The 12,515-nt window shown below is 45.6% G+C and overlaps 1 protein-coding gene across 1 annotated transcript in view; it reads right to left on the minus strand.

Moving 5' to 3' along the window:
- The window catches only part of GLG1 (golgi glycoprotein 1), a 658,311-nt gene that overhangs the window by 261,204 nt on the left and 384,592 nt on the right, over positions 1 to 12,515 (minus strand). Inside the window, exon 15 of the mRNA XM_085637427.1 lies at positions 2,193 to 2,306. Within this exon, the coding sequence (XP_085493553.1) occupies positions 2,193 to 2,306 (114 nt within the window). The remainder of the gene's footprint in view (positions 1 to 2,192; positions 2,307 to 12,515) is intronic.

Genomic DNA, 12,515 nt, shown 5'->3' on the forward strand with positions numbered 1-12,515 from the left:
CCCCACGCTACTCCCAAGATGGCGGGCGCACTGAAAAGCAGGTACTCACTCCGCTTACAAAGATTTATGTAGATTTGGCTATGTAGAATTAACGTATAGGCATTGACTGAGAACCTTTTCTGGATCAGTGGTCCACTTGGACAAGGGCCTTAGGGGTCGGGTGCAGAGTGGGCAGGCATTGCGAGCCACAGTGCACCGGAGTCCTTTGTGTTGAATTCTTGGGGACAGAGTCGCTGTCCTCAGGAGTTCTTGTCTTTTTCAAAGTTCAGGTAGTCTTCCTTGGTTTTATGGAAGTCGCTGGCTCCAGGACAGGAATAGTCTTCTCGCAGGGTCTTGCAGGCTGGAGACAGGCCGGTAGGGCTGTGGCCAAGTCAGTAGTCTGCTTCAGGCTTCACTGCACGGTGTCCTCATCCTTTTACTTGGGTAGCAGGTAAGTAACTTCTAGGTCTGGGAGAGCTACCTAAATACTAAATTTAGGGGGCGCTTTAGGGGAGTAGCAGGTAGGGCAAATGGGCACGTTATCTGGGGTGACTACACCCGCTATTATACCACCTCCTGTGGGAGGGGGCATAGACCTAGCTTGGATTAGAGGAGTCCCTTCATCTTCAAGATGGGAGGGACTGAAAGTTGTACTTCACCTAACTTCCCCCATCTTAGGGGTGGGGTTGGCAGTGGTGGGCACACCTATTCTTTTGAGTTTTCCCACTGGTTTTACCACTCAGAGCGGGGGTGTAAACCAGGGGCTGCCATCGGATGCTAGCAGCAGAGGCTGGGGGTCGCATTATAAAAGCATCAAAAACCAGTCAAAAAATGTGTGTGTGTGTGTGGGGGGGGGGGGGGGGGGAGGGTTGGGGGGGGGGTGTTACTGCAACAGAACACCATTTTCTCTCACTAACCATGTCAAAAGAGCCACTTTCTCAAAGGACTCTAACACCGAGAAGACCGACCGGCCAACGAGAGATGTTAGCTTCACAGAGGCTTACCTGTTCTGCACCCCTCTGCAGGCCCGACTAAGAACCATGAGCACCTTTCACACATGGGCCCAGCCGTCCAAAACCCTCTGCACCAAAGTTCGCTGGCTTGAGACCACAAATAACTGATCTGCCGCATTCCCCCAATGCTCCCACGAACGTCACGAACTGAGCACCCCCCTTGGGAGCTCCCAGACTTGTCCCCCAAGTTCCCCTCTGCAGCCTGTTTCTAGGTGCCTACCACCCTTCTCTGCCTATGGTGTAGTGTGTATGGCTACCAACCCCTCCAGGACAGATACATCTGAACTGCTGGTGGCTCTTGTGATCATTACCCCTCTAGTACCTTCAGTCATTAAGGGGACCACCGAAATACGATTGCAAATACCTGTATGCAGCAGGTTTCTTTCTCCATTGGAAAGCATTAGGGCGTGAAAATTGCATTTGCTTGACATTTTTGCGTACTGTAAAAAGTTTCAACTCAAAAAGTACTTACCCAATTGTGAAGTTCTTGGTAATAAAAAATACCTGTTATCATTCTAAATTGGTCTAGAGTTTGAGTGTGTGTCTCATTTATAGACTGTGTTCAATAAATGGTCAACACTACCCTCTGATAAGCCTAAACTCTTCACTCAAACTACCCCAAAACCAAGCATTTGGAATTATTAGTTTAAGCACAGTAAGCTAATAAGTGTAGTTTGGACTGTCTACAGTGTACCTTCTTTTGGTGCATTACATAAAAAGCTAGCTTCCTACAGAGAGCCCTGGTTATAGCGGATATATACAAATGGTTTACAGGGCTCCCATCCCGATTCCACAGATCTTTCAGCACAGCACTACAGTTGCCTCAGCCGAAAAAAAGTAAAATCCCCATGCAAAAGGTGTTTGCTTTCAATTCTATCCCTCACACACTAGTGCACTGCGAGAGCCTCCTTTCAAGCTACTGGTTATTCTTTAATACACACCTGAGCTGCAAAGAAAAGCAGTCTCTTTCTTTGTTTACAATTTACCCTGAAAGAGCCTCCTGGGAAAGCTGGTTCAGCCCAGATGTACTTGGTTCTAGTATGTAAATTTCAATAGGCTGTTTACAATAACTACATACAAGGAAAATGTAAAATAAGAGAAGGGGGTGTGTTGTGTAATGCCAACTGCAGACATAATTTCAGTCTTAGGCATAGTAAAGTACAAGTACACAATCAGTGGGATAGGGCACACACCACTTACCAATTGGAAATGAGTGACTCCAATGGCACACTTGTCATTCATCTCCTTCTGATGCTTGTTCTGGATTAGACACTCCATTAAATCACCAGAATCTATCTGGTTATCTGCCACTTCCTGCAAGAAAAACACAAATGTGTTTACAAGGAAGATTTTTCACCAAGGAATGAACCAGTTCCTCTAATTTGAAAGCTTCAACTGACATAACTGTCACTGGCAAAGGGTTAAGAATGCATTTTATAATAACCCCCCACCACCACCACATAATTCTTACAAAAAACATTTCAAATCAATTAAGTGAATGGGGTGGCCAAAAAGACATGCAGACTGTCCAACAAAAAAGTGACAAGGAAAAAGATGGGAGCTTGAACGTTCCGACATGGGGCTGCAAGCCCACCACCAAGCACCATACGGTCTGGTTTCCGGATAGGGTGTTAATGAGTGAATTAACCTCTGTCTAGCTCGTATGTGAGAACTAGGCCCAAGAAAAGAATTAGGTTACTTACCATGCAAGCATCTGTTCTTGGCATGTAGAGCTGTAGATTCACATGCTATACATACTCCTGCCATCTAGTGTTGGGTCTGGCTGTTTGCAAGTTTTGCTTTGAATAAGTCTTTTGCAGTCACAAGGTACTCCTTTCGGTGATGGTGCGCATGGGCATCAACTCCATTGTTAAATTGTCTTCCCACAAGAGGGTGAGAATGGAGTAGGTGTGTGCAGAACAGAGATGTCCATGTGTTTGAAATGTAAATAATGAGAACTGAAATAATTACAGGGGCCCGGGAAAGTGGGAGGGTGCATGAAAATGAACAGCTCTACCTGCCAAAAACAGATGCTTACAGGGTAAGTAAAAATCCATTCAAGGCATGTGTGCTGTAGATACACATGCTTTGCATAGACTGTATAGCAGTATTCTAACAAAGCGGTAGCTAACCAGTGGGTATTGCAGTTGTTTGAAAAGGTGTTTCTAGCCCTGCTTGTCCTACATTATCTTGTTGACGTGCGAAAATACATCAACACAATGTTTGGTAAATGTGTGTGGTGTAGACCATGTAGCTACCTTACATATGTCCACTATGGGAATGTTGCCTAAAAAGGACATAGATGCTCCTAATTTGCTAGTAGATGCGCTGTAGGTGGCATAGTTAAAACATTTTTTAGCTTTAACATAGCGAGTCTGAATACATTTAAAAATCCATCTCGTAATACTTTATTTAGAGATAGGATTTCCCTTCTGAGGTAAAGCAAATGCAACAAAAAGTTGTTTTGTGAAAATCTTAGGTCCGATCAATATAATATAATAGTGCTCTTTTGACAAAGTGTGTAGAGATCTTTTAGTTACTGAATCAGGTTGATGGAAGAACACAGGTAACTCAATTGATTGGTTAATATGAAAAGCAGAGACCACTTTTGGAAGGAATTTTGGGTTTGTACGAAGAACCACTATCTTAATGAAGTTGAAAGAAGGGTTGTTCTAAGATTAATGCCTGTAGCTCACCAACACACTTTAGTGAAGTATTAGCGATTACAAAGGCAACTTTCTATGAAAAGAATTGCCCTAAACAATTGTGTAAAGGCTCAAAAGGTGGACCCATAAGCCTTGTGAGAACAATGTTAAGGTTGCACACAGAAGGCTTGAAAATTAATTAGTCTGTTTTGAAGATATGCAGGCACTGCCGCAGGGTGTAGTCAAATGGGTGTCTGGCTAAGTCAACTCGCTGTAGATGCAAAAGATAAGGAAAATGCTACTTACCAGTATGCATCTGTTCTTGGCATGTAGAGCTGCAGATCAAAACACTGTGCATAGATCGCCATCTGGTGTTCGGCCCTGATGTTTGCACTTTGTTACTGTCTTGGAAGAAGTCTCTGGAAGTCACGAGATAAGTGACTCCTCCTTTGGACAATATTGTGCATGGGTATCGACCCCATCGTCAGATTGTTTTTTCGCCATTAAGGGAAATGGACTTTTGTGAGAAACAGAAATAGATGTCCATGTATGTTGTATCCAATTAAGATAATACTGGAACAGATAAAGGTAGCCGTGAGGTGGGTGGGCGTGTGTGGATCTGCAGCTTTATATGCCAAGAACAGATGCATACTGGTAAGTAGCATTTTCCGTTCGACACATATGAGCTGCAGATCACACACTGCGCATAGATTGCATAGCAGTGGTCCTCCTTAGCAGCGACCACCAGTATATGTTGCAGTAGTTTCAAATAGCGCTTGAGTACAGCTTGGCCCACACTAGCTTCTTGTTTTGCCTGCACATCTACACAATAGTGTTTTGTGAATGTGTGCGGTGTAGACCATGTAGCAGCTTTGCAGATGTCATCTAAGGGAATGTTCCCTAAAAATGCCATTGAGGCCCCTATTTTTCGGGTAGAGTGGGCTTTGGGGGGAATAGACAGTATACGTTTTGCTTTGTGATAGCAAATTTGTATACATTTGATAATGCACCTTGCAATCCCAGATTTTGATATGGGATTGCATTTATGTGGTGGTGAGAAGGATACAAAAAGTTTTGTTTTACGAAAAGGTTTTGTTCTGTCAATATAGTAAAGGAGTGCTCTTTTTACGTCTAGAGTATAAAGAGCTCTTTCTGCTACTGTTTGTGGTTGCGAGAAGAACATTGGCCACTCAGATTGGTTAAGATGGAAGGGAGAGATAACTTTAGGAAGGAATTGGTCATGAGAACCACTTTGTTATGATGGAATTGTAAAAATGGTTCTTGAATAGTTAGTGCCTGTAGCTCACTGACTCTTCCAAGAGATGTAATGGCCACAAGGAAAGAGACTTTCCATGTAAGAAATTGTAGCTCGCATTTATGCAGAGGCTTGAATGGAGGACCCATTAATCTTGTGAGGACGATGTTTAGATTCCACACTGGGGAGAGTGGTACCCTGGGAGGAATTATTCTTTTGAGGCCTTCCATAAATGCTTTAATGGCAGGCACCTTGAACAATGACAGATGTGGTCTATTTTGTAGTTAAGCTGCAATGGCAGTGAGATGTAATCTAATTGATGTGTATGCTAGATTACATCTTTGAAGATGCAGCAGGTAACATATGATGTGCTGAGTGGAGACATCTAGAGGATTGATGTTATTGTTACAGTATATAACAAATCTATTCCACTTGGCTGCATAGCAGGCTCTAGTGGTGGGGCGCATAGCTTCTTTGATAACGTTCATACAATCAGGTGGAAGATTGAGATAACCAAACTATGACTTCAGGAGCCAGATCGCTAGGTTGAGCTGTGCTGGATCTGGATGTCTGATCTCTCCATGGTTCTGTGTTAAGAGCAGTGGGGATAGGTGTAAATTTTGGTGCGGGACTACTGATAGTTCCAGCAATGTTGTGTACCACGGTTGTCTGGCCCATGTTGGAGCAACTAGGATCAGTTTTAGTGACTGTTGTTGCAGCTTGCGCACCAGTAATGGAATGAGTGGGAGAGGTGGAAAAGCATACGCAAATCTGCCTGACCAATTCATCCATATCGCATTGCCTTTGGACAATGGTTGTGGATATCTGGCGGCGAAGCTTGGGCATTTTGTGTTGTAATGTGTGGTAAAGAGATCTATCTCTGGCTGCCCCCACATTTGGAAAAACAGTTGAACTTGTGGATGAAGTTCCCACTCGTTAATATGTTGTTTTTGCCGACTTAACAGATATGCCATGTGATTTTGAATTCCTGGGAGATGTTGGGCTAGAAGGAATAGGTTTTGAGGAATAGCCCACTTCTATATGCTCTGTGCTAGTTAAGAGAGCTGCAGAGAGTGCGTCCCCCCCTGTTTTTGTAAATAGTACAGTGCTGTCATCTTGTCTGTGCGGACTAAGACAGCTTTGCGCCTGATATCAGTTTCTGGAATGATTTTAATGCCAGAAAGCTTGCTAGTAACTCCAAATGGTTGATGTGGAGTAGCCTTTGCTGAGGTGTCCATGTGCCCTGTATGATGTGATGAAGTAGATTAGCTCCCCAGCCAGTGAGCGATGCGTCTGTTAGCACAATCTGTGGAACCGGCTCTATGAACGGTCGTCCTTTGGAAAGGTTTTGGGTGTTCCACCACTGCAGAGAGCGATGTGTGCGGCCGTCCACCAACACCAGATCTTTTAGCGGACCTTGAGCTTGGTTCCACTGATGTGCTAAACATTAAAAGGGGCGCATGTGGAGTCTTGCATGAGGTACTATGAATATGCAAGAGGCCATCATCCCTACGAGTTGCATGAACACTTGAGCTGGAAGTGAGTGTTGCGGCTGGAATCTTGTTATAAGGGCTTGCATGCTTGCTACCCTGGCTGGACTGGGATATGCAAGGCTTTTTGGAGGTGTTTATTGTGGCACCCAGATATTGTTGGATGTGGGATGGTTGGAGGTGAGACTTTGTGAGGTTTATGGTAAACCCCAAGTCGTGAAGTAAATGGATTGTGGCGTGTGTGTGATTTACACACTGGGTATGTGACTAGGCTTTTGAGAGCTAGTCGTCCAAATATGGGAAGACGTGAATTTGTTGCCTTCATAAGTGGGCTGCTACCACTGCCAGACATTTTGTGAAGACTCTGGGCGCTATGGTGACTCCGAATGGGAGAACCTTGAACAGGTAATGCTGACCGTCCACCACAAACCGAAGAAATTTCCTATGAGCAGGGTGAATGGGAATGTGGAAGTAGGCGTCCTTGAGATCTAATGTGGCAAGGAAGTCGCCCTGTTTGAGTAGAGGGAGGACCTGTTGAAGAGTGATCATATAGAAATGGTCTGATTGTATGTAGAGGTTTGATGGTCTGAGGTCCAAGATGGGTCTCAGGGTTTCGTCCTTCTTTGGAATGAGGAAGTACAGGGAGTAAACCCCTGGGTTTTGGTGATGAAGAGGAACTGGTTCTATTGCGTGTTTTTCTAGGAGGGAAAGCCCCTCTTGTTTTAGAAGCGTTAAGTGCTCTGCTGACATTGGACCCTGTTTGGGTGGTATGTTTGGGGGAGTTGAAGTGAGCTCTAGGCAAGAACCTGATTGGATGATTTGTCTCACCAACCTGTCCGTGGTAATGTTGTTCCAGACAGGTAGGAACTGTAGCAATCTTCCCCCGACCGGATTAGAGTGGTCCGGGGGGAGTGAAGGGAAGGAAAATGCTACTTACCAGTATGCATCTGTTCTTGGCATGTAGAGCTGCAGATCCGTACACTGTGCATAGATCGCCATCTGGTGTTGGGCTCGGATGCTTGCACCTTGTTGTCTTGTAAGAAGTCTTTTGTAGTCACAAGATAGGGGACTCCTCCCTTGGACGATAGTGCGCATGGGCATCGACTCCATCCTCAGATTGTTTTTCGCCATGATGGGAAATGATGGAGTCAGTTAGAAATAAAAGAGATGTCCATGTGAGTGTATCTAATTAAGATAATACTGGAACAGATACAGGTTCCGGGGAGGTGGGTGGGCATGTACGGATCTGCAGCTCTACATGCCAAAAACAGATGCATACTGGTAAGTAGCATTTTCCGTTGAGGCATATGCGCTGCAGATCTTACACTGTGCATAGACTCTACAGCAGTGTCTCCCCTAGCGGTGGTGACCTGTATTGGTTGCAGTAGTTTGAAAAAAAGTGTTGAACAGCTTGGCCTACAGAAGCCTGTTGCTTACCCTGCACGTCAACACAATAGTGTTTGGTGAAGGTGTAGACCATGTTGCTGCTTTACATATGTTATCCAAGGGGATATTCCCAAAGAATGCCATGGAAGCCCCTAGTTTGCGTGTTGAATACGCTCTAGGGGGAATTGTTAATGTGCATTTAGCCTTTTGGAAGCGTACTTGAATGCATTTTACTATCCACCTTGCAATCCCAGCTTTGGGGATGGGGTTATCTTTATGAGGTGGGGAGCAGGCTACAAACAGTTTTTTTGTTTTTCGAAAGGGTTTAGTCCTGTCAATGTAATAAAGTAGTGCTCTTTTGACGTCTAGTGTGTGAAGAGCTCTCTCTGCTACGGAGTCTGGTTTGGAAAAAACACCGGTAACTCAACTGATTGGTTACGATGAAAAGCAGAGATTACTTTGGGAAGGAATTTGGGATTTGTTTTGAGAACCGCTTTGTTACGATGTATTTGTAAGAATGGTTCTTGTATGGTTAAAGCCTGGATCTCACTTACTCTTCTGAGAGAGGTAATTGCAACAAGGAAAGCTACTTTCCATGTGAGGAACTGAAGTTCACATTTATGTAGAGGTTCAAATGGGGGACCCATGAGCCTGGTAAGAACAATATTTAAATTCCACACCTGAGAGGGTGGCAATCTGGGAGGAATTATTCTTTTAAGGCCCTCCATAAAGGCTTTAATTGCAGGTACTCTAAATAGTGACAAGTGTGGTCTATTTTGTAAATAAGCAGCCAGTGCTGCTAAATGTAATCGTATGGATTAATATGCCAAATTACATCATTGCAAGTGTAGCAAGTGATGTCCTGGATGGAAGCATCCAGCGGATCAATATGATTGTTAGTGCAGTAGATGACAAATCTTTTCCATTTTGCAGCATGGCAAGCTCTAGTAGTAGGGCGTCTGACTTCTTTAATTATGTTCATACAGTCCGGCAGAGGGTTATGATAACCGAACTTTAGGACATCAGGAGCCAGATCGCTAGATTCAGTTGACCTGGATCGGGGTACCTCATCTCTCCATGGTTCTGTATTAGCAATGTTGGGGAGAGGCGTAGTTTTTGGTGTGGAACTACTGAGAGTTCCAGCAGTGTTGTGAACCACGGTTGGCGTGCCCATGTGGGAGTCACTAGGATCCTCTTGAGAGACTGTTGTCTGAGCTTGCGTACTACTAGGGGAATCAGTGGGAGTGGCGCACGCAAATCTGCTTGACCAGTTCATCCATATCGCATTGCCTTTGGACAACAGGTGTGGAAACCTGGCGGTGAAGGTTGGGCATTTTGCATTTGCGGGTGTGGCGAACAGATCTATCTCTGGTTGACCCCACAGTTGGAAAAATGGTTGAATAACTTGGGGATGAAGTTCCCATTCGTGTATCTGCTGTGTCTGCCGACTTAGCAGATCCGCAATCTGATTGTGAACTCCTGGAAGATGTTCTGCAAGCAGGTATATGTTTTGTGGAATGGCCCATCTCCAAATGTTTTGTGCAAGCTGGGACAGCTGCACAGAATGTGTGCCTCCTTGTTTCTGTATGTAATACAGGGCTGTCATGTTGTCCGTCCGGACTAGGACAGTCTTGTTCTGTAGATGTACTTGCAATGATTTTAATGCTAGAATACTGCTAATAATTCCAGGTGATTGATATGAAGCACTTTGAGTGGTCCATTTGCCTTGAATTGTATGTTTTAGGAGATAGGACTCCCCAACCGGTGAGTGATGAGTCTGCTGTTAGCACTATCTGTGGAACAGGTTCGAGGAACGGCCGCCCCTTTGGACAGGCGGCCGCCCCTTTGGACAGGTTTCATGTGTTCCACCACTGTAGGGAGCGATATGTGCGGCTGTCTACCAACACCAGGCTCTGTAAGTTGTCCCTGAGCCTGGTTCCACTGACGTACTAGGCATTCCTGTAAGGGGCGTATCTTAAGTCTTGCATGAGGTACGATAAAGATGCAGGAGGCCATCATTCCTATGAGTTGCATGAATACCCTCGCTGGAAGGGAGTGCTGTGATTGGAATTTGGTGATTAGGGCTTGTATACTGGCTATCCTGGTTGGATTGGGATATGCCAGAGCTCTGGAGGTGTCTAGTGTGGCCCCTAGATACTGATGTATATGAGAGGGCTGAAGATGTGACTTGGTGTAGTTTACTGTGAATCCCAAGTCGTGTAGCAACTGGATGGTTTGATGAGTGTGATACACACACTGGTTGAATGACAGCCTTTATTAGCCAGTCGTCAAGATATGGAAAGACCTGGATTTGTCGTCTTAAGGGTGCTGCTACCACCGCAAGGCACTTTGTGAACACTCTGGGTGCGGTGGTAACCCCGAATGGAAGGTCTTTGAACTGATATTGTTGCCCGTCCACTATGAACCTTCGATACTTCCTGTGAGCAGGATGTATGGGAATGTGGAAGTAGGCGTCCATGAGATCTAATGTGGCAAGGAAGTCACCGTGTTGCAGCAGTGGGAGGATCTAACTGTATATAGAGATTGAGGGGTCTGAGGTAGAGTATTGGTCTTCGAGTCCCGTCCTTTTTGGGGATCAGGAAGTATAGTGAGTAAACTCCTGTTGCTTGATGCTGTAAGGGAACGGACTCTATTGCGTGCTTTTGAAGCAGTGAGAGAACCTCTTGTTTTAAGAGTATAAGTTGTTCCGTGGACATTGGGCACTGTTTGGGTGGTATGGTGGGTGGGGTTGCTGTAAGTTCCAAGCAGTAACCATACTGGATAATTTGTCTTACCCACTTGTCGGTTGTGATGGAGTCCCAGACAGATAGGAACTGTGAAAGTCCTCCCCTGACTGGAGTGGAATGGTCTGGAGGGAGTGGAGGGAAGTCACTGTATATTAGTGGGGGAGGCACGGGTGTTTTTACCTCGGCCTCTCCCATTGTTATTTCCCCTGTATCTGCCTTTAAAATAACCTCTGTTGGGGGATGTTTGCGTGGTGTTTTTATAGGAAGAGGAGGCGGTCTCTGTTCCAATGTTTTTGGATGCTCCTATATAAAAGGAGCAACTAAATGAACCACGTATGGATGGAGACTAATGCTCCCATGGATTTGGCAGTCTGTGTCCTTTTTCATCTTTTCTAGTGTGGTGTGGTGTCTACAGCTGGTCCAAAAAGTTGTTCCCGATTGAACGGCTGGTTGAGGATAGTTGACTGTACCTTCTGTTTAAAGCCTGAAACGCGTAGCCAGGCATGTCGTCTGAGTAGCACACTAGTGTTAATGGACCTAGAGGCTGTGTCAGCTGCATCAAGGGCACACTTGATTGAGGCGTTGGTTATTAATTTGCCCTCTTGAATTAAGTCATTTGCCTGGGTTTTGTACTGATCAGGTAAATGTTGTAATAGGGTCTCTAGCCAGTCATAGTGAGCCCCATCATACCTTGCCAGTAATGCTTGGGAGTTAGCTACGCAACATTGATTGGCTGCTTGGGCAGCAACTCTTGCATCTAATAACTTTGATTCTTTATTCGGAGGTGGTACGTCATGGGAGGTTTGAGAGTTGGCGCGTTTCCTAGCGTTAGTTACCACTAGTGAGTCTAAGGGTAGCTGCCCTTAGATGTAGATGGGATCATCGGGGGCAGGTTTAGATTTGTCAATCCTGGGATTGAGAATTCTAGGTCTCACTGGGTCTTTAAATATGTCAGGGGCATGTTTGAGGACCCCTTTTAGCATTGGTAGTATTTGGACAGTTTTCTGTGACTGTTCGAAGGTGTCTAGAAGGAAATCCTCGTCAGCAGGCCCTGAATGCATGTGGACAACATGGTAGACAGCAGCTCTATTAACAAGCTGACCAAAGCCAATATTATCATCTGGGAAGATGGTTTTGTTGGATATGGCTGGGGTTCAGGGAGGTCTGGGGGAACTATTGGGTCATCGTAATCATCCCAATCGTCCTGTGGTGTGTGTGCCGTCATCAGGGTTGGTGAAAGGGTCATTGTTGCCTCCCCCACACCCTAAATCATTATCATCATCACCCTGTGGTGGTGATTGTGGTGGAAGTTGTGGAGGAGAGACAGGTTTAGGAGAAAGAACAGGAGAAGAGGGTCTTATAGGTGAAGTGGCACAGTCTTTTTTCTTTACAGGCACTGCAACAGTGTCTGGTGTGTCCAGCTTCCTCTTCTTGTGTCGAACAGAAGCCACATGCCCTGTTTTGGGGTCTATATGGAGTTTTTTTCTGCTTGCGAACGACAGGAACCGGTGTAAAAAGTTCCTCCTCTTTGGTAACCGCTTTCGGCGCCGACTTCATGTCTGAGCAGGGTTTGGATTTCTGCTCCGAGGCCTTAAGAGGTGGTTTTGGCTTGGCTATGGAGACGGAAATCTTTTTAGGTTCTGAGGGTTTTAGCTTCCGATCCTAGGTTTTGTCTTTCGGCATCGAGGTGGTCAGTGCAGCCTTCTTTTTGGGAGTTTGTTCTTCCATCTTCGGGGCTGAAGGCGCCTGCGGGACACGAATATGTGGTCTACTCAGTCCCGAGCTGCCGGAAGGCTTGTCCCTTATGTTCAGAGCCAGGCCCGGTGCGACTGGGGCCAGCAGGCGAAGTCTTGACCAGGGCCTTTTTTTTTTTTCCGGGTGGGGTTGGGGTAGGGGCAGTTGTACTCACTCGTTGCCCAGGAGTAATGTGGTCGTCTGAGTCAGAGTCGTCCGCTTCGGACACTATTTCCAAATCCTCTGACTCTTCCTCTGGGACATCG

Source organism: Triturus cristatus, chromosome 12 (genome assembly GCF_964204655.1).
Source record: "Triturus cristatus chromosome 12, aTriCri1.1, whole genome shotgun sequence".
NCBI lineage: Eukaryota > Metazoa > Chordata > Amphibia > Caudata > Salamandridae > Triturus > Triturus cristatus.